General features: G+C 45.7%; 1 protein-coding gene across 1 annotated transcript in view; it reads left to right on the plus strand.

Annotated features, from left to right (window-relative positions):
• Positions 1–16,664, plus strand: part of MAML1 (mastermind like transcriptional coactivator 1) — a 64,051-nt gene extending 47,387 nt beyond the window's left edge. The window contains exon 5 of the mRNA XM_033413485.2: positions 14,625–16,664. Coding sequence (XP_033269376.1) covers positions 14,625–14,770 — 146 coding nt within the window. The 3' untranslated portion in view covers positions 14,771–16,664. The remainder of the gene's footprint in view (positions 1–14,624) is intronic.
• The last annotated feature ends 6,613 nt before the right edge of the window (positions 16,665–23,277 follow it).

Consider the following 23,277-nt stretch of genomic DNA (forward strand, 5'->3'; position numbering starts at 1 on the left):
TGAGATACAATATAGTTACTTTAAATATTTAGGAAGGTTTTGAACATTGCAACTTGGAATGCAGGTTTTGTTGGGCTTCTGTTGGGAGCCAACAGAAAAACTGGCTAATAAAACCCTGAACATTCCCTGCCCCCAGTCTGTATTTTAGGTTACCAGCTAATTCCCAGAATCAGAGGAGGTGTTTAACAAGCCAGGCCTCAGGAGTGCCAAGGGTCAGGCAGTTCCAGTCTCTGCTGCCCGGCCACCTTCCCGAGTCTGTCGAGAGTTACAAGCCAGACTCATGTGGTGACCAAGGCAGGCTTCTTGAGGCACAGCTCCCTCAGCTCATGTTTATAGAGCACCCACTATGTCCAGGCATTGTATTAGGAGCAGGGCAAGTAGCAGCAGTATAGGAGAGCTCTGTGGTCCCTGCTCTGTGGACCTTCAGTCTCATGTGAAGGGGATGTCATAACGTGACGGATGATTTCAAAATGGTGTCAGGAAGAAACTAAAGCAGTGCATAAGGTAGAGGCTGCTGTGGGGGAGGGGAGGCCTGAGAGACTTTAGATGTGGTGGGCAGAATAGGCCCCTCTAAGGAGACACCTAACTGAGGCTGAGTACTGGAAGGGAGCCAGCCAGAGCTCTGGGGAAGAGCAGTTCACAGCCACATGGAACAGGAAAGGAAATTCCCCAAAGGAAGAGGGTGCTGTTAACAGGAAGGGAGGAACGCTGAGAAAGTAAAATCAGCAGATGCCCAACACATGTTCAATTAAAAGCACAAAGGACATATGTTGCATATAGTAGGAGAGTGAGCCCTTGCCCCTCTGCCAGGTGACCCCAGCACTGCAGCATCCGCAGTGCAAGCCTGTGCTACTCTGGGGCCTCTGCCAGCCCAGCCCAAGGAGATGCTGAAGGTAAGATGGGGTCCCACGTTCATCCCTGGGGTTGGACTGCTCCTGCCATCACTAGCAGCTTTATCAATTAGACAACCTTAAGGCCAGTCAGCTGATGAAGGTGTGGAAGTGGCAACGTGGAAGTGGTAAAGGTGTTGAAAGATGCAAAATGGTGGTTGCCTGTGAACTTGGTCCAAGGCTAGTCAACTAAAAGTTCCAGGTACTCCGGGACCAGCACAAAGAATGGTAGGTGATGTCTTGGAAACAGGTCAGCTCTTCTGCACATGGGATCAGTTGCCTTACTGGAAAGCTGGTGATGCACTTGCCACTTTTCATAGGCTTTGCTTATGTGGCAAAGATAATTTGCCTTCTGAATGGTTGCAGTTAGCTGGGCTGCAGACCCTAGTCAGTACCTGCAGACCATTTCATGGAAGTTGGAAAAAATAGCTTCAGACCCTCACTCAAAGTGAAATCCAGCATGGCAAGGACAGAACACACGGCTCCACCTCGATATCAATGTTCTGGAATGCAAACTCTGAGAGAGGTAACCTGTGCAAGAAAAAGATAGGAAGGTGTCCGAGGAAAAGATATCTGCTGCAAAAACAGATATGGCAACAAATACAACAGCTGCCCGAGGGTGGGGTGAGGGGGTTCAGGATTCCCTCTCCTGTCTAATGAGGCCGGGTGGGAAGAGTCCTCTGCTGCAAGTGACATGGCGGGTCCTGGCCAGACAGGCACACCATGCATTCCGGGGCTGTTAGGTGGTCGGCGCCGGGAGTCCAAGTAGAAGGCTCCATTTGTCTTTGTATCTGGAAAGCAGAATTTTTCAAGGTTACAGAGAAAAAAAGCTGGAGATACATATTCTTAATAAGTTGTGAAGGATCTAGCTCCAGTTGACGCAGCTGAGGTGAGTACTTGCTGCCCTACCTTTGGATTTATCACTACTGATACCTCCACTATCTCTCATCTTGAGTTTTAAGGCTCTAAGATAGGTTGTATACTTTAAGTACCCACTTCTTTAACGCAGGGCGAAGCCCAACCACATACAGTCATCTTCAAAGTCAAGAGCTGCAAATGTTGCCGTCCTTCCTACTATGTCATGTTACCCTTGGAGTTGGAGGCCCAAGAAAATCCTTCACCCAAGTAGTAAAAAAAAAAATTCAAATCTGCTCTATTAGTTATATCTCCCCCCATGCCATTTCTTCTTTTTGATACTTGCTTGTGCAGTAAAAGATGCTTAAACTCTGCTGCTGCCTCTCGTTCCTTCTGTTGAACCTATCCAGCCTTCTCTGTTGGCTCCTCTCTCCATCCATCCAACTTTTTAGCCCTGCCATAGTGTTATAGGAAGACTAGAACAAGAGAACAGGCTTGTCTGAGCCCAATCCTGCCACTACAGACAAGGTGTGAGCCCAGCTGCCTCTTCAGGACCGAGGGGCTCCTTCCACCAAATGCCAGGAATGTTGGCTGCTGCCAGCTCTCAGCTGAGTCTGGGAATTGCCTTCAGTGGAAAGGAGCTGCCTTGCCTGTGGCTATGCCCCCTACTCAGGGGCAGCCCACATCTGGAGCCTGGCCAATATGGGGGTACAAAGGCCCAGCCCCTTTCCTCAATTTGGGGCATGAAAGGGCCACCCAGATCCACGGTGCCAGTGGGACCATCTGAGGCCTCTGTTGCGACTGCCTTTCGGTTCAACAGCCCTCTGCCCAGTCCAGCTGCCCTTGCCTACTCACCAAAATCTGCTTCTGGGGAAGCCAACCTGAGACAGTAGGAGTGGGGAGTGCTCTCAGAGCTGGCTGGAGCTGGCTTACTGCCAGCTGCCCGGCCATGAGAGCCCCATCACTGGTAACCATGGGGCAGGAAAAGCCACTAGCATGCTGAAGTTAACAGGCTTTCAGCATGGTGATACCGGGATAGGATACTGGAGAAGGGAATGCAATATCCTACGCTTCCGAGAAGTTTAAGGGAAGGAGTAATTATAAGAACTGTGGAACAAAAGCCAAAAAAAGTGTTAGGATGTGGAGAAGGTGGGAATGCAAAATAGTGCAGCAGCTATGGAAAACAGTATGAGTGTTCCTCAAAACATTAGAACTACCACGTGATGAGGCAATACCAGTTCTGGCCATTTATTTATCCAAAAGTACAGAAATCAGCAGATATTAGCACAACCATGTTCATTGCAGCACTATTCACAGTAGCCAAGATGTGGAAACAATCTAATTGTCCACCCATAGGTGAATGGATAAAGAAAGTGCGGTACCTGCATACAATGGAATATGCTCAGCCTTTAACAAAAGAAATTCCGCCATGTGCAACAACAGGGATGAATTTTGAGGACATTTTGCTAAGTGAAAAAAGCCACAGAAAGGCAAATACTGTATGATTCCATTTACATGAGATGAGGTATTGAAAATAGTCAAATTCACAGAATCAGAGTGGAATGGTGGCTGCCAGGGGCTGTTGGAGGGGAAATGTAGAGATGCTAATCAATAGGCGAAATGTTTTAGTGAAGCAAGACTAAGAAGCTCTAGAGATCTGCTCTATAACAACAGTCAAGAATACTGTATTGGGCTTCCCTGGTGGCGCAGTAGTTGAGAGTCCGCCTGCCGATGCAGGGGACATGGGTTCGTGTCCCGATCTGGGAGGATCCCACATGCCGCGGAGCGGCTGGGCCCATGAGCCGTGGCCACTGAGCCTGCACGTCCGGAGCCTGTGCTCCGCAACGGGAGAGGCCACAACAGTGAGAGGGCCGCGTACCGCAAAAAAAAAAAAAAAAAAATATTATACACTTAAAACTTTAAGAAGGCAGATCTCATGTTAAGTCTTCTTACCACAAATTTTTAAAAGAACTGTGGTGTCAGGGGACTATTCCTAGGGCCCGTCACCAATGTATTGAAGAAAGACAATGAAAAGCTGGTGGTGCAGTGGTTGAGAGTCCGCCTGCCGATGCAGGGGACACGGGTTTGTGCCCCGGTCCGGGAAGATTCCACATGCCATGGAGCGGCTGAAAAAAAAAAAAGACTGAGTGTGAAATCAGAGGGCCTCTTTGGCAGGCTCTGAGAAGGGCAGACAAAGCTGAGGGGAATCAAGCCAAGCCTTAGGTGTTAAGAGGGCAGATTGAACTTTCAACCCACCAAATCTCCTACACAAAAGTCACTGTCCTCATTAGGAAGGAGAGGGACCCTGACACTTGGGATGGGAACATCTGATTGATGCCTTAGAAAGCCTTGGAAGCCCAGGTCCCCCTGCAACCCCTGGGCCTGCAAACACAGCCTGCTTCCTCTTAAGGATTGGTGCCTTCATCTTGCTTAAAAATCATGCACAGACCTCTTCCCCACCTCCCCTTCTGGCCACTGGATCAATAATGAGGGTGATGTAATAACAACCTGTCTCGGCAAGTGTTGGGCCTGTTGAGAGAGGAAAGGGACAATATGCCGAAGGCACTGAAGGACCTTGCCAAGATGGATGGGCAGGAGCCAGGAGTGTGTGGGACTGAAAGGGCTGGGGTGGGGGGAAGGCAGTGCTAACAGGAAATGGGTCCAGGGAGGGCTTTATCCATATGGGAGTGCCCTGCTGTAACACAGGACTTATTACCCTGAACGCTACAGTCCCAGGAAACATAGATAATATGCCCCTAGCTTGGCTCTTGGAAGCTTTGAGAAAGCCATAGCCTGTGCTCAGGGAAGTAGAAATGCAGGAGCTGCTGCAGCAGGCAGTAGAGGCAGGGCTCCACACGCTCAGTGAAGGGCATGCAAGAGTGGACAGACTATATTTGTGATGGGCCACAAAACCTACCAGCCAATTATGTTCTGCAAGAGGACCCAGAGGACATCCCATTTACCCAAAAGAGAAGGCACACTGGAGAGGGGCACCACATCACTGAGAAGCTGGGTGGCCATTCCTCCGAGGCCCAGACTGACAGTAGAAGGCATAACAGAACCAGCCTCCCTGATAGCAGTGGGGTTGTGGGGAATCCTAAAGCAATAGGGCCAGGTGGCAGCATGGACATTTCAGAAGCCAGATGTGAACAGTTATCATAATGAGCGGCCAGGTTGGAGGACCTAACCCACAGAGAACTAGGGAGCTATTAATGGATCACAGTGTAGTGCAGGGACAACAGTGTAGTGCAGGGCAGCTGACAAGAGGTTGGCTTCCTTTATACAAGCAGAAGGAATCAACAGTGGGTCATTGATTGGTTGGCTGAGGGAAGCTGTCCCAAAACAAAAGTTACAAAACACTGCCCAGTTTCCAGAAAGGCAGCCATCACTGCGAGTGACACAGTAATGATTCTCCCTGTCCTCCCCAAAGGGACCCATAGTCATTTACTCAGAGAACCATACCCCAGGGAGGAGGAATACCTAGATTTTGCTAGGTTACTTGGATATGAAGTCTGAGTTGACATTGACAACTGGGGGTGCCAGGAGTCTTCGTGGCTCCCAAGTTAGGTTAGGGGTGTAAGAGCAATACATGAAATGGAGCCCTGGCCCAGGTCTAGCTCACGATGGGACCACTGGATCCACAGCTGCACCTGACTACTTCCCTAGCCCTGATGTTTAATCAGAGTGGACACACCTTATCATTACAGAACCCTCCCACTGGCCAAGTGGAAGCCTTGGAAACTGCTCCTCCCAGCCAAGAGAGTACATGAAAAACAATGTTGCATTCCAGAGGGAAAAGCAGAGATTAGTGCCACCCTAAAAGCCTTATAGGATGCAGAGGTGGTGGTCTCCCTCCCATATGCTCATTTAATCCACCAGCCACTACAAATAGCAGATAGTCCCTGGCAGAGAACTTGGACTGCTGCAAACTCAGCCTAGTTGAGTCCAAACTGCAGCTGCGATGAACATCAGCCAACTTCTGCCATCAACCACCCTGGTGCTGAAAAAAGGGGCTTATGAATGGACTAGCTATGATGGCAGTGGTGGAGGCTCCACATGATCCCAGCAGTATTGCCCCAACTCTAGAGTAGCCCTAAGGCTACTCTAGCTCTGTCACTGCTGAATGTCCATCCTGCCAGTGACAGAGACCAATGCCAAGCCTCTGAGTCGATCTATCCCTCGAGGAGACCAACTAGCTACTTGGTGGCACATTGGTCCCTTCCATGCCGAAAAGGGGAAGACATTCATCTTTTTTTTCTTTCCTTTCCTTCTTTTTTCCCTCCCTGCAGCTTTCCATTTTTAAATAATTTCAAACTTACAAAAAGAGTTGTGAAAGTAATACAAAGACCTCAAAAACATTATGTGAAGTTGTGGCAGACATGAAAGACCACATATTGTATATTCCCTTTATATGAAACGTCCAGAAAACAGATCAGTGGTGGCCTGGGACTGGGATCTTATGGGGGAGATGAAAATGTTCTAAAATCAGATTATCATGATGCTTGCACAACTGGGTAAATTTACTAAAAGTCATTGAACTGTACTTTTTTTTTTTTCGGTACGCGGGCCTCTCACTGTTGTGGCCTCTCCCCTTGCGGAGCACAGGCTCCGGACGCGCAGGCTCAGCGTCCATGGCTCAGGGGCCCAGCCGCTCCGCGGCACGTGGGATCCTCCCGGACCGGGGCACGAACCCACGTCCCCTGCATCGGCAGGCGGACTCTCAACCACTGCGCCACCAGGGAAGCCCTGAACTGTACATTTTAATTGGCTGAATGTTATAGTATATAAATTATATACCTCAATAAAGTTTTTTTTTTAATAGTACAAAGAGGGACTTTCCTGGTGGCACAGTGGTTAAGACTCCACACTCTCAATGCAGGGGGCCCAGGTTTGATCCCTGGTCCGGGAACTAGATCCCACATGCCACAACTAAGAGTTCACTTGCCACAACTAAGGAGCCCACGAGCCACAACTAAGGAGCCTGCCTGCTGCAACTAAGACCCAATGCAACCAAATAAATAAATATTTTTTAAGTTAAAAAATAAAATAGTACAAAGAATGCTTATATACCTTCACCCGGCTTCCCCATATGTTAACATCTTTTATAGCAACAGTACAATTATTTAAAAAAAGGAAATTAATATTGAAACAAAGACTGTTAACTAATGGACAAATGTGTTTTTTTTAATTAATTTATTTTTGTGTTGGGTCTTCGTTGCTGCACACGGGCTTTCTCTAGTTGCGGTGAACGGAGGCTACTCTTCGTTGTGGTGCGCGGGCTTCTCATTGCAGTGGCTTCTGTCATTGCAGAGCACAGGCTCTAGGCGCACGGGCTTCAGTAGTTGTGGCTTGTAGGCTCAGGGAAGTCCCAAATGGAGAGATCTTATCCAAATTTCACCAAATGTCTCATATGCCCATTTTCTGGTCCAGGATCCTATCCAGAATCACACTGCAGTGAGTTGTCAAGTCTCCTTAGTATCCCCGGTCTGTGACAGTTCCTATGTCTTTGTTGTTTATGTTCTTGGCACCAGCTATTCACATCTCCTGGAATGGGCACAAAGTCCGGGTGTGGCTTTGCCTGTCCTGCAGGTGAGTGGGGACCAGCACTGCTATCCAAGGGATCAGAGTGTTTGACCTGCCAGTACAGAATACATCTTATGTTGCTTTGGACCAAGGGACCCTCTCCACAGCAGTGCTACCATGGGTACATGGCAGCAGGATCCCTTCCCTGGGAATCACCTTGGCAAGGGAGCTGTCTGGCCCCAGTTTACAACTCCGACCCAGGGCCACCCGCGTACAATGACTGGTCCCTGTGTGGGGGATGCACAGGCCCAACCTGCTTGCCCCAATTTGGGGCCACTCTGAAGGACTTTCCAGCTCCAGGGCCCTCTCTGGGGCAAGCTGAAGCTTGGCTGCAACCACATCACAGCTCAACACTCCCTGTGACCTGCCCTACTCTCCTCCTGTCTTTTACAGCTGATGTTTCCAGGCCCAATTCCCAAGAAACTCCTCGCACACAAATCCTCTCTTTCTGAGGAACTCAATCCATAAAAATGGAAGGTTTTACATTTAAGTATGTTTTTGTTGAGGGTAGATTTATCAGCGTTTCAAAGGCTTTTGCGGCCCAAAACAGGTCAATTGAAAGCCCACCCTCCTCAGCCTCTAGAATAGCCTACAGGAATGAGAACAGCTATTTCCCAGCACTGTGGCCTCCCAGCATGTACGTGGGGCTTCTGCAAAATGAACATTTTCAGTGTTGTGGAATGTTTCCTTCTGATTTTAAACTCTCTTAAAACTGTCAGGTAGGGACTTCCTTGGCAGTCCAGTGGTTAAGACTCTGCTTCGGACGTCCCTGACGGCGCAGTGGTTAAGAATCCTCCTGCCAATGCAGGGGACATGGGTTCGAGCCCTGGTCTGGGAAGATCCCACATGCCACGGAGCAACTAAGCCCGTTGCACAACTATTGAGCCTGCACCCTAGAGCCCGCGAGCCACAAATACTGAGCCCATACGTCACAGCTACTGAAACCCATGCACCTAGAGCCTGTGCTCTACAACAAGAGAAGCCACCGCAATGAGAAGTCCACGCACCGCAGCGAAGAGTAGCCCCGGCTCGCCACAACTGGAGAAAGCCCACGCTCAGCAACGAAGACCCAACACAGCCAAAAAATAAATTAAAAAAAAAAAAAAGACTGAGCTTCTGATGCAGGGGGCGCGGGTTCAATCCTTGGTCGGGGAACTAGGATCCCACATGCAGCGTGGCCAAAAAAAAAAAAGAAAACTGCCAGGTAGAGAATTTTGGTGAACGTCATCAAAAAGTCTTACTGCCTATGATGTTTAAATCAGTATCAGTATAATTTCATTTTATAAAGATAGCTGGTTTTTGTATTTTTATATTTTATTCAAGTGAATGTATTAGCTATTCATAAAAATTAAAATTTCTAAAATCATTATATTAAAAAAAATACAACTAAGTATTCACTGAAGCTTCATCTGTAATTGTGAAATATTGGAATCACCCTAACTGCCCATGCAGCAGGATCTTTGGATAAACTCCAGGATCTCCCCACAATGGGGTTGCCTGCAGCCATAAGAAAGAATTAAGAAGATCTCTTCCGTTAGGAAAGAAAGCAAAGTGCAGAAGAGCATAACTAGTACGTTACCTTTTGTATAAGAAAAAAGAGGAAATAAGAAAATTTGCATGTGTCTGCTCATTTGTGCAAAAAGAAAAAAAGGGAAGATAAGCCAGAAACTGAAGGGATAGTTACTAGGAGTGCGGGTGGGGATGGAATGGAAAGACTGAAGAAATGGGATGGAAGCAGAGATGTATCTCTGAGCCGATTTTTGGAAACTTGTGAATGTTTTACATTCACAAATAAAAGAGAATAAATAAAGTCAACAAGGATGACAAACACATGAACCAGTTTTTCAAATGTATAACATTTGGACTACATACCCTCAGGCTGAAGACAAAGGGAAAGCTAAACAAATACACAACTCTAGCTTGTAGGTTTCTGGAGGCATAAGTTACCAATTCTGGAACTCTTGCCTGTGCAAGTAAGTAAATAACATTGTGGATAATGGGAGCCAGATTTTTCACTAGTAGAGAAAGATAGAGTTATAAATATGGAAAGGAGGAGGGATAGAATGCACCCTGTGGTTTTAGATTTAAAACTAAAACTTAGTGTAAACTCATGGTTTTTAATGTACATAGAGATATATGTAAATATATGTATCTCTCTATATATCTGTGTGTATATACATATGCACACTATATATATTTATATATATACATACGTACACACAACCTGTATGTATGTGTGTATGTGTATACATACATCTCTTTCCCAGTTTTTTCTCCTGAGAAGGCATAGAAGCAATGAGATCAGAGTAGCAGTGAGCACACCTGGGCCCAGATCTTGGTTTCTAAATACCATTGTTCACTAAAAAGAACAGGTCTTCTTGTCCTTGGAGGAATGACTGATTCCAGAGCTGGAATAAGGAAAGTACTTAGATGCACTCTGAGAATCCTGTTGTGATAGAAAATAAGGAAATGCTCAAAGGAAGATGGAGACATGTAAAAAGGATACAGAAGCCAGTTCAAAGGTGTACCCGTGTACCCACTAGCCAAATCTGGGACAATATGTACATCAAAATAAGTAATGGCAATAAAGAATTATAACCCATTAAGTAAAATAAGAATATATTTTTAATTTAAGAACTTATGAATCCACAATGATTCAGTTAAGTAAGTGGAGAAGAAGGGAAAGTTCTTTCTTAGTAATAAAGGTAAAAAGAATGATGGAATTAGAAAATCACCATTTGGCAATCATCTAATAATAAATAATAAGTGATTCAGGCATGAATCACCAATACTTGTTAAAATTGGGGGGTGAATGTTTGAGAAGAAACAGAATTTTTTACACAATCTCAAACTGTGCCCCTACAAAGATACTTATTTCAATGTGGGAAAAAAGTTACTTTTGTCAAAGATAAACAAAGTCAGACATTAGGTAAGGGAGGTAACAGAGTGGGGACTCCAGGAGAGTACAGGAAGTGAAAGATTACAAAAAGCCGGTAAGAGGGTTGGCCAGTGTCAAAGTGATTAGGCCATCCTTGTCTGCTAACTGGCACTGCTGAAGTTAGATTTCTCTCCTCCCTCAGAGATTGGAAGACAGAGGCCCCAGCCTAACTCATGATGACTTTTCAAGGGGATGACTTTCAGCTCCTTGAGAAGGACACTCCTGGGTTGTAGGAGATACAAATACATCTTAAAGGGAAAGAAGAAGTTCTTAACAATTGTAGGGTTTTTAAATAAATGCTCTAAGAACAGGGAGGTCAAGAGCCTAGCTTCAGGTGTTGGTTGGGACAAATGGTAAATTCTTGTGTCAGCCTTGAGTTTTCCTGGCACTCAAGGGGGCTGGGTCATCTCAGGGACATGTGCAGCCTTAGGCTGAGATTGGGCAAAACCTCTTAGTGTGAGGGGTTTGTCCAGGGAGGGTGGGCTGAGAGTTCTTGCAGTTCTCACTTTACGGTATAGAAACCAGCAGACACCATGTTAACAGCACAGGTTTATCACCAGGTATGGGACAGACTGACATTACGGATGGTGCTCTAAAGACACCACTTCTCTGACATTCCTGCCCAAAGAGTATCATCAATTATAATCTGTGGAAACTTTGGATAAACCCCAATAGGTAGATTTCTACAAAATAACTGACCTATGATCATGAAAGACCAAGAAAGATCCATGAACTCATGAACTCTTCCAGACTAAAGAAGACTGAAGACTCTTGACAGCTGAACAAACATGTAATCCTGGAGTCCATAAAAACAGTATTGGGGACTTCTCTGATGGCGCAGTGGTTAAGAATCCACCTACCAATGCAGGGGACACAGGTTCGAGCCCTGGTCCGGGAAGATCCCACATGCCGTGGAGCAACTAAGCCCACATGCCACAACTACTGAAGCCCACGTGCCTGGAGCTCATGCTCCACAGCAAGAGAAGCCACCACAATGTGAAGCCTGCACACCGCAACAAGAAGTAGCCCCTGCTCGCCACAACTAGAGAAAGCCAGTGCGCAGCAAAAAAGACCCAGTGCAGCCAAAAAATAAAATATAAATAAATTAATTAAAAACAAACAGTATTGGGACAATTGGCAATATCTGGCTAAGGTCTATTGATTAGATAATGGTATTATCTTTTAAAAATTGAGACATAACTGACATATAACATTATATTAGTTTCAGGTGTAACAACATAATGATTCAATATTTGTGTATATTGATAATAGTATTGTCTTAATATTAATTTCCTGATTTTGCTAATTGTACTGTAGCTATATAAGAGAATGTTCATACACACTGGAGTACTGATGAGCAAAGGTGTATTTTGTCTGCAAATTACCCTCAAATGGCTCAGAAAGATAATGTGTGTGTGTGTGTGTCTGTGTGTGTCTGTGTGTATGGAGAAAAAGAGAGAGACGAGACAGATCAAATACAGTGTTAAAACAATAGAAACTTGGGTTAAGGCTATATTGCAATTCTTCGTATTCTTTTTTTTTCTTTTTTATGTATTTATATATTTATTTATTTATTTTTGGCTGTGTTGGGTATTCGTTGCTGCGTGAGGGCTTTTCTCTAGTTGCAGCAAGCAGGGACTACTCTTCGTTGCGGTGCATGGGCTTTTCATTGCGGTGGCTTCTCTTGTTGCAGAGCATGGGCTCTAGGTATGCAGGCTTCAGTAGTTGTGGCTCGCGGGCTTAGTTGCTCGGCAGCATGTGGGATCTCCCCAGACCAGGACTCAAACCCGTGTCCCCTGCATTGGCAGGCGGATTCTTAACCACTGTGCCACCAGGGAAGTCCCCTTTGTATTCTTCTTGCAAACTTTCTTTAAGTATGAAATTATGTTTTAAAAAAATTGGGGGGGAAAAATGCAAGCCCAATCTGACATCATAAGCAAATTAATTCCAAGTGGATTAAAGATGTCAGTGTGAAAGTTATCAAGCTTTTACAATAAGGTAATGTAGGAGAATATCTTGATGACCTGAGGGTAGGAAAGGATTTCTTAAACAAGAGGGGAAAAGAGTTAACCATAATGTAAAACATGGATTAATGTCTTATAGTAAAATTAAGAGCTCCTGTACCAAAAGCCACCATGTGGACCCTGCGGACACTAGCCTCCGGTCAGAGGGAGCCCCTCCCCAAGCTGGCTTTGGACAGTGGCCAAGGGAGAAGTGCTGCAGCCACAGTGGTGGGTGACTCTTACTTGTGCCACAAACCCAGCCATTCAATGGTGTGATGGGCCACTGCTGTGAATGTTTGGTCCCACAGAACCAGCTCATGTGACAGGCTGCTCTGGCCACATAGTCACTTGGTGCCCCAATGTCCCAAGGTCCCATGGTCAAGTTTAGCTTCATTTTTGGAACAGTGTTCAGTCACTGAGTAAGGCACAGCTTTGCTCCAGGGCCCTGAGGGTGTGCACTAGGACTCCTACTGGGACTTGCCAGAAACACCTCACATCTCTGTCTACTTCTAGTACCAGGGGACCTGCTGGACCTTGTGGACTGAGCAGGAGTTTGCTTGCCCTGCAGCTTGGCCCTGCTGCAAAGCCCTTTACTTCCTCTGGGTCCTATTCACAGCTGACAGCCTTCTGTGCCACCTGATAAATGTGTCTTGGCAGTGTCCCCAAGTGTGGAATATGCTGCATCCAAGACCCAAGGCTTGTCTTCCTTTTATCGTGGTGGGAGGTGCAAAGTGCAATAGCCTGTATTTAATTCCGAGGGATGTCTGACATGCCGCTGCCTAGTGACCTCACTGAGGAGACAAGCCCGTGACCCTCCAGAGGGCCTGTGTCTTAACAAAGCCTCGATGTGCTCAACACTTCCTGCTCATCAGGCCAATTCACACCACATCATCAATATGATAACTCAAGACTCAAGCTTCCAAGAATCCCTTGTCAGAGGAGTCACACAGGATTCGCTTAATTCCCCCAGCAATGAGTTGTGACAATACGTGTGAAATGTTGTCATCCGGGGAAGCTCATAAGAGACTCAGCACCCAGGGTTCTTACTGGCAGCTGGTCACCTAAGTACCCTCTGCTGGCATGAACTAAAATTCCAGGGTCCCAAAAGGAAAGCAGTTGTTCAACATAAACCCAAACAGGTTTGGCACAGTGAGCCATTTTTATCAGTTAGTAGTGGGAACGCTCCCAAAATCGAAGTTCCCAGACACCGGCCAAGAGCCAGCCTTGCAAGCAGGTTGCAAGGACATTAGTCTCAGGACTGTTGTGTTTGCTGTGTTTTGTACACTGCCAACTGCCTCATATGACCGTTCTAACGATACATCCAGAAACCAGGGAAATGACCCAGGGGTCTTGGGCCCAGTGGGTTCATGTGAAATGGACCTGGGCTAGGACTCTATTTGGAGGGCCTGGAACAGGCTTGGATTGTCACCTGACCCTCACAGTACACCCCTGCACTAAGAATGGAGCCAGTGATGGTGCTTTGGGTCCCTAGGTGTCAGTGTTAAATCAATTCTCTATCCCACAGTCCTCAAAGACCCGAGAGTATGTATTGCTCTTTCCCTAGAGAATGCCATTTACCAAGGCAACAAGGGATGCACTGGTGAGGGGGCAGGAACATTGCTCAAAAGCCCATAGTGGCCATCCTCTGCAGTCTGGGATGGATGATAGGAAATGCCATTATAGAACTGGGTCCCATGGGAAAGATGGAAATGATAACAATCAGAAATAATAGAGGCTAGATGGCAGTACAGAACTGTCAGAAACCAAGTGTCAGTGATGACCATGATGGTCACAGCAAGATCAGGATGCTGGGATATGGAGGGACGGCTCACAGAACGATGTTCCTAGGGATGGGAGAGATGGGCAGTCGACAGGGTGGACTGTTAAACAGCTGCAGCCAAGAGAGATGGATAAGCAGAAAGCCAAGTTAGCCGCCCCGGGAAAATTCATGATCCGTTGTCCCACTTCCAGACCTGAATCACTTCTCAGACCCAGAACCTACTGACTGAAGTCAAGGCCAGGGCCCTCGTAAAAACTTTGCAATGCATGGCCTCCTGGAGGAGGCCTCCATGGAGTGTTTCCTCCATCCGCCCCTAAAGGGATCTGCCTGATTTACCCAGGTCAGTGTTCTTGCTAACAAGGTAGGAGAGTTTTAGTTTTTTTAGTTTTTTTTGAGGTATAAATGACTTAATATATTATATCAGTTTCAGGTGTCCAACATAGTGATTCAATATCTTTAAACATTACAAGTGATCACCACGCGAGAGTTCTTTATATATTCTGGATACAGGTGCTTTATCAAACATATGTTTGCAAATATTTTCTCTAAGTCTATGGCTTATCTTTTTATTCTAGTGTCAACTACAAATTGGCACTTGCCATGGACACTTGCCATCTACTTCTACAAATCAGTTAAATCAGTTGCCACTGCAGCTGCTGACCTTCAACACCCCCTGAAAGAATTCAGGGTGGAGGGACGTCCCTGGTGGCCCAGTGGTTAAGAATCTGCCTGCCAATGCTGAGGACAGAGGTTCGAGCCCTGGTCCGGGAAGATCCCACATGTCATGGAGCAACTAAGCCCGTGCACCACAACTACTGAGCCTGAGCTCTAGAGCCCATGAGCCACAACTACTGAAGCCTGCGTGCCTAGAGTCTGTGCTCTGCGACAAGAAAAGCCACCGCAATGAGAAGCCCATGCGCCGCAACGAAGAGTAGCCCCCCGCTCGCCACAACTAGAGAAAGCCTGTGCTCAGCAACGAAGACCCAACGCAGCCAAAAATAAATAAATAAAAGAATTCAGGGTGGAGATCAGGAATGAGGCACTCTCTGCTCTGGAAAAACTGGCAGATCAGGTCTTCAGATATAGTTGGATAGTTTCAGGACCTGATTTTATGAGCCCAATTCTTGCATCCCCTCATATCTAGAAAAGCACTAAATTCCTTCATGGTGACGTCTGCTCCTCATGACTAGCAGTAACCCTCACAAGACCTTCTGCAAAAAAAAAGTGCTTGATTGCATGTACTCCCCCTTCACCAAAATCACATATATATTGAGCTTCCTCCCCTACCTACATTTTTTTAATATATTATTTTTAAAATTAATTTATTTTATTTTATTTATTTTTGGCTCTGTTGCTATGCGTGGGCTTTCCTTAGTTGCGGTGAGTGGAGGCTACTTTTCGTTGTGGTGTGCGGGCTTCTCATTGCTGTGGCTTCTCTTGTTGTGGAGCACAGGCTCTAGGCGTGTGGGCTCAGTGGTTGTGGCACGCGGGCTCTAGAGCCCAGGCTCCGTGGCATGTGGGATCTTCCCGGACCAGGGCTTGAACCCGTGTCCCCTGCATTGGCAGGTAGATTCGTAACCACTGTGCCACCAGGGAAAACCCCTCCCCTACCTCTCTGGAGCAGTTTCTCAGAGCTATCCAAAATGCTGTCTCCAGGGCTATAGTCCTCATTTTGCCCCAAATAAAACTTAACTTGCAACTCTCACATTGTGCATTTTTAAAAACTATTTATTTATTTGGTTGTGCCAGGTCTTAGTTGCAGCAGGCTGGCTCCTTAGTTGCAGTACGTGGCTCCTTAGTTGCGGCAGGTAGTCTCCTTAGTTGTGGCATGCAAACTCTTAGTTGCAGCGTGTGTGTGGGATCTAGTTCCCTGACCAGGGATCGAACCCAGGCTCCCTGCATTGGGAGCATGGAATCTTACCCACTGCGCCACCAGGGAAGTCCCTGTGCATTTTTTTTTAAGTCAGCACTAGTAGTATGTTTGGATGAGCAAAAGTTTTAAATTTTGATGAAGTCCAATTTACTTTTTCTTTTATGGATCACTGGAGCCAAGGTCACAAAGACTTTCTCCCGTGTTTTCTTCCAGAAGCTTTTATAGTTTTATGTTTTACACTTAAGTCTATGATCCATTTTGAGGTACTTTTCAGATATGTGTGAGGTATGGATGCAATTTCATTTTTGCACATTTGTATGTCCCTGTGTCCCAGTGAAACCATGTAACCATTCGAGATTGGGACTCGAACCCAGCCAAAGCCCATACTGGGACTTGAACCCACAGTCTTTTAACTGAGATCACACCTGGTCTCAAGACTTAATGAAGCTCAGGTTCTTGATGTCTCGTCACAGAAAGAGCTCAGTTAGAGACAAAGTGATAGGTTAGAAGTGGATTTATTTAGAGAGAAACACTCTCCACAGACAGAGCGTGGGCCATCTCAGAAGGTGAGAGAGGCACCAGGGTATGAGGTTGTCAGTTTTTATGGGCTGGGTAATTTCACAGGCTAATTAGTGGGAGGAGTATTCCAGCTATTTTGGGGAAGAGGTGAGGATTTCCAGGAACTGGGCCACTGCCCACTTTTTTTTTTCTTAAATTTATTTGTTTTATTTATTATTTTTGGCTGTGTTGGGTCTTTGTTGCTGTGCGCGGGCTTTAGTTGGGGAGAGTGGGGGCTACTCTTTGTTGCAATGCGCAGGCTTCTCATTGCAGTGGCTTCTCTTGTTGCGGAGCACGGGCTCTAGGCACGCGGGCTTCAGTAGTTGTGGCACATGGTCTTAGTTGCTCCGCGGCATGGGGGAATCTTCCCGGAGCAGGGCTACGAACCTGTGTCCCCTGCATTGGCAGGTAGATTCCTAACCACTGCGCAACCAGGGAAGCCCCTCACTGCCCACTTTTTGACCCTTATGGTCTGCCTCAGAACTGTCATGGCACCTGTTGGTGTGTCATTTAGCTTGCTGATGTGTTGCAATGAATGTATACTGAGGCTCAAGGTCTAGTGGAAGTTGATTCGTCCTCCATCTTGGACCTATTCGGTTCTAACCAGTGTATGTTGTGTCCTCGGGCTATGTCATTCTTTTAAACGTTGTGCCCTACCCTCTTCCTTCCTGTTTCACTAGCAGCGCTTGTAGAAAAGTCTAGACATCTTGCATTACATTGTCTTTCAGTTTTGTCACAAATTTTCCCTAGATGTGTGAGCTTATTTCTAGACTCTGTTAGATTCCACTAGTTTGTCTAATTTTTTGTCATAGTAAAATTGAACGGGGCCCTGTGGGCTTCCAGGCACATAGGACTTTTTGTCCTGTTTCTTGTAGGCAAGACTCCAGCCTCCATGATCTTCCCTAAGTTCCAGGGGCAGATTTGAACAGTTGCTACTCAAGGGAGGAGCAGCCAATAAACCACCTGAAGCAAGATTAAAGGGACCGAAGAAGCTCAACAAGATTAGGAGACCTGGACCACCTGAGACCCTGCACACACCCTAATCTTGTCAGCAACCCCACCCTTAGGGAGTATGGTTATAAAACTCCTCATCAGGGCTTCCCTGGTGGAGCAGTGATTAAGAATCTGCCTGCCAGAAAACCTAAATAGACATTTCTCCAAAGAAGATATACAGATAGCCAACAAACACATGAAAGAATGCTCAGCATCACTAATCATTAGAGAAATGCAAATCAAAACTACAAAGAGGTATCACTTCACACCAGTCAGAATGGCCCTCATCAAAAAATCTACAGACAATAAATGCTGGAGAGGGTGTGGAGAAAAGGGAACACTCTTGCACTGCTGGTGGGAATGTAAATTGATACAGCCACTATGGAGAACAGTATGGAGGTTCCTTAAAAACTATAAATAGAACTACCATGCGGCCCAGCAATCCCGCTACTGAGCATATACCCTGAGAAAACCATAATTCAAAAAGAGTCATGTACCACAGTGTTCATTGCAGCTCTATTTACAATAGTCAGGACATGGAAGCAACCTAAGTGTCCATCGACAGACGAATGGATAAAGAAGATGTGGCACATATATACAATGGAATATTACTCAGCCATAAAAAGAAATGAAATTGAGTTATTTGTAGTGAGGTGGATGGACCTAGAGTCTGTCATACAGAGTGAAGTAAGTCAGAAAGAGAAAGACAAATACCGTATGCTAACACATATATATGGAATCTAAAAAAAAGTGATTCTGATGAACCTAGGGGCAGGACAGGAATAAAGATGCAGACGTAGAGAATGGACTTGAGGACACAGGGAGGGGGAAGGGTAAGCTGGGACGAAGTGAGAGACTGGCATGGACATATATACACTACCAAATGTAAAATAGACAGCTAGTGGGAAGCAGCCAAATAGCACAGGGAGATCCGCTGGGTGCTTTGTGACCACCTAGAGGGGTGGGATAGGGAGGGTGGGAGGGAGACGCAAGAGGGAGGAGATATGGGGATATATGTATATGTATAGCTGATTCACTTTGTTATAACACACCATTGTAAAGAAATTATACTCCAATAAAGATGTTAAAAAGAAAAGGATCTGCCTGCCAGTGTAGGGGACACGGGTTCGAGCCCTGCTCCGGGAGGATCCCACCTGCCGTGGAGCAACTAAGCCCGTGCGCCACAACTACCGAGCCTGCGCTCTAGAGCGCGCAAGCCACAACAACTGAGCCCGTGTGCCACAACTACTGAAGCCTGCGCACCTAGAGCCCGTGCTCTGCAACAAGAGAAGCCACTGCAATGAGAACCCCGCGCACCACAACGAAGAGTAGCCCCCATTCTCCGCAACTAGAGAAAGCCTGCGCACAGCAACGAGGACCCAACGCAGCCAAAAATAAATAAATTAATTAATTAAAAAAAAAAAACCCCAACAACTCCTCATCAAATCTTCCTGGGTGGGGACACATAGTTTTTGGAGGCAGGAGCCTGCTTTGTCCTCCTTTGCCTGGCAAAGTAATAAAGCTATCCTTTTCTACTTCACCCAAAACTGTGTCTCTGAGATTCGGTTCGGCACCGGTGTACAGAGAAGTTTTCGGCATCGATACCGTTCTGATTACTGTAGCTTTATACTAAAGTCTTGTTGTGCTAAGTGTTGCTGTGCTGAGGGGTCTCATTCACTAAGTCTTTTTATGTTTCCTTGCTGGGTGCACATCAGGGATGCTGCTTTGTCCAAGGAGTAGCTAATGCTCAGAGGAGGGGGAGATGAAGAGGAAGATAGGAGAGGCAGGAAGAGGAGGAAGAGCAGAAGGAAGAGGAAATTTCCAGTTGATGAGTCAGGGTGAGGAGGAGAGTTAGGAGACTGCAGAGTGGGATCCCTCAGGCTCCTTAGCACCCAGCATGGAGCCTGGGACCTATGGCTGCAAAGAGCAGAGATTTGCTGGTCAGTCAGAAGCAGCTCTCTGTGGAAGATGTCTGTGTCTACTGTTGTCACCCTGTACAAGTTATTGTCGTAGTTAAGAGTATGAGCCATGGCAGTCACTGGATCTCAACTCATCCATCAAGAACCAGGCACCTACTAAGTGCCTGAAGCCGAACCCAGCCTCTGTACCCCAACACCAAATTAAATCTTGGAGACAGAGTTTTGGATGAAGTAGAAAAGAATAGCTTTATTGTTTTGCCAGACAAATGGTGCCACAGCAGGCTAATGCCCTCAAAACTGTATGTCCCAACTTGGAGAGGGTAGTGAGAAGTTTAATAGTAATGGTTCAAAGAGGGCGTGGTGTGATCTTCTCATGGATATTCTTCTGACTGGTGGGTGGTGAGGTAAGTAGGAGTCAGCATCATCAACCTTCACGTCCAACTGGTCTGGGGTCTCTGTGCTTGTGGACAGCAAACCATCATTTTAATTGATAACTTCTCCCACCTGGAGGGGGTTTCGGATTCTGCAAAACAGCTCAAAGTTATTGTTGCATGTAGCCGTTGATGGGGAGCCAGGACCTTGCCCCAAGGCTGCACTATTTTTTCTCTTGACTGTTTTCTCCCTGGTCTTGCATCCCCTCCCTTCCCTAATTAACAACTGCTTGAATCTGCCCATTGGAACTCAGGGAAGGTCATGGAGGTTGAATGAAGGCTATTTCCTGATATCAAAGAAATGGGGGACACAGAAAGGCTTTGTGCCCAGGAGCCCCACAGGTCCCTGCTTGGTATCATGCTGAGGGCACCCAGTGCTGAGCAGGACAGACATAGCCCCCCACCCCAAACTGCCAAGTTGTGGAAGTCCCTGGCTTGCCCCTGGCTTCTCTGGTCCCTGTGACCTTGGGCACAAACTTCTCACCTCTGAGCCTCAGCTATTCCTTCTGCAAAGCAAGGTCCCTGGTGTGTACCCCGCAGGAAGTGTAACATGACCCCTCAGCACAAAACACTTAGCAGGGAACTTCTTTTTGTCTCCAAATCTCCTCTATAATGGACCCACATTCTGGGTTTGTCTGGGCTTCTTGTGGTGCCCTCTATCCTGCCTACTTCCAGCACACAGGCAGTTTGATCCAAAAGACCTCAGAGGGGAGGAAGAGAGCTTTCTGTTGCAACACGTCTGGAGGCAATGTGATCACTGGTTATTCCACTATCAGCAAAGCTACGTTTGATGAGGGATTCAGATGATGACAGCCTGTCTCCTCCCTTATAAAGGTCCCTTTCAACCTGCCACCTATTGGTTTCAGGAGCTGTTAATGATCTAGATCTATGATGTCATCACAGGCTCACTCCTACTTCATATAGTATCTAGAATTCATCTGTAAAGAAAGAATTTTCTCTCATCTATTCTTTAGTTACCCCGATACTCAGTTTGACAAGCAAAGCAAGATAAATGCTCTATTGCGTGTGTATATCTATATGTATGTATTAAAAATTTTTTTGTTTATTATAATGTTTTGACATCTTAAAATCCCTTTCTGGCAGGTGACAGACTGCCCCTTGGGGTAGCCAATTCTTGGAGATAGTGAAATATCAGGGAAGGGGGCAGGGCACAACCTTTAGAAGAATGACACAGCCAAAGGACACAACATACGCTGATTAGAACCGAATAGGTCCAAGATGGAGGATGAATCAACTTTCACTAGACCTTGAGCCTCAGTATTCACTAGACCTTGAGCCTCATTGTAACACATCAGCAAGCTCAATGACACACCCCCAGGCACCATGACAGTTGCAAGGCTGACCATAAAGGTAAAAAAGTAGGCGATGGCCCAACTTCTGGAAATCCACACCCTTTCCCCAAAATAGCTGGAATACTCCTCACACTCATTAGCCTATGAAATTACCCACCCCTATAAAAGCTGACAACTCCATATCCTGGTGTCTCTCTTGCCTTCTGAGATATCCCACACTCTGTCTGTGGAATGTGTTTCTCTCTAAATAAATCCGCTTCTTACCTATCACTTTGTCTCTCACTGAATTCTTTCTGTGATGAGACATCAAGAACCTGAGCTTCATTAAGTCCTGAGACCAGGCGTGTGATCTCAGTTAAAAGACCATGAGTTCAAGTCCCAATCTGAGTTACAAGGTTTCAATAGCAAGTTCAGCTGGGTTCTTACCTTTGATATGCAAACTAACCAATCCAGAGAAATAGCTCCTCTATCTGGGCCCCACACCTCAGGAGGCACTATTCTTCTGCCTTAATCATCCCAGGGCCAGGCATCAGGCAGCTAGAGACCACCCCTATAGTTTAGAGCCTGCTAACACTATCCCAACTAGGCAGTTATAAGCTGTTTACCCTGCCCTGCCTTGCCTTTCCTGTGGGAACCCCAGGGCCTAGACTTTTCTCCCTCACTGCTATCTTCTGCCTCCTAACCACTCTGCTGCTTTCCCATGTGGCCCTGTGTGGGGTGCCCTGCCTCCTGTCTCTAGGACCTGCGAGTATAATGAACTTTGTTCTCCTGAGCCTCTCCTGTGGCCACACCTGACTGACCCTCACATAAGTGTACACAAGACAAATGCTTACTTCTTTCTTTGTATTTGTCAATTGTCAGAAGAATAAGTTAGTCCTTTAGCAAGCAACTATCATTACACATTCATGAATGTTTAAATATTCATATATTTGATATCTCAATAAATCAGTCTTTTTTTTTAATCGATGCATGTATGCATTGTCCCCTCTATTCTGTTTTTAACAACAACGACAAAGCATGGGCTTTAAGCCCAGGACAAACAATAATATCTAGCCAGAATTTGATCACATTGTTTTGTTTTCTATTTATGAAAAATAATACTGATTTTATTCTAAAGGTGATGATATAAAGTTTATTTCAAAGATTTAAAGAAAAGTATTAATAATCCTCAACAAATACTAACAAACCAAATCCAGCAGCATACAAAAAGGATTATATATCATGACCAAGTGGGAATTATACCAGGAATGCAAGGTTAGTTTAACATTCAAAAATCAATTGATGTAATACATCACTTTAATACGATAAAGAAAAAAAACATATGATCATCCCAAAAGATGTAAAATAAGCACTTAACAAAATCCAACACGGTTTTTATGATAAAAACAGACAGTGAACTAGGACTACCTGATAAAAGACATCTACAAAAACCCACAGGTAACATCATACTTAATGGTGCAAAACTGAATCCTTTCCCCCTAAGATCAAGAACAAGATAAGGCTTTTGCAACTTCAGGGTTTTCTAGTTAGGGCAAGTAGGCAAGAAAATGAAAACATGCAAAAGGAGGAAGTAAAACTATCTCTATTTGTAGATGACATGATCTTGTATATAGAAAATACTAAGAAATTCATTTAAAAAGCTAATAGAGGGACTTCCTTGGTGGCACAGTGGTTAGGAATATGCCTGCTAATGCAGGGGGCATGGGTTTGAGCCCTGGTCCAGGAAGGTCCCACATCCCACAGAGCAGCTAGGCCCATGTGCCACAACTACCGAAGCCCACGTGCCTAGAGCCCGTGCTCCACAGCAAGAGAAGCCACCGTGATGAGAAGCCTGTGCACCACAATGAAGAGTAGCCCCCACTTGCTGCAACTAGAGAAAGCCCGCCTGCAGCAGCGAAGACTGAATGCAGTCAAAAATTAATCAATTTTTTTAAAAAAGCTGATAGAACTAATAAATAAGCTCCTGAAGAATATAAGAGCAACTCACAAAAATTAGTTGTATTTCCATACATTTTGTTGAATAATCTAAAGATGAAATTAAGAAAACCATTTCATTTACAGTAGTATCAAAAAGAATAAAATATTTAGAAACAAATGTAACAAAAGAAATTCAAATCTTATACTCTGAAAACTATGAAACA

The sequence above is a fragment of the Orcinus orca genome, chromosome 3 (assembly GCF_937001465.1).
Source record: "Orcinus orca chromosome 3, mOrcOrc1.1, whole genome shotgun sequence".
In the NCBI taxonomy this organism is placed as follows: Eukaryota; Metazoa; Chordata; class Mammalia; order Artiodactyla; family Delphinidae; genus Orcinus; species Orcinus orca.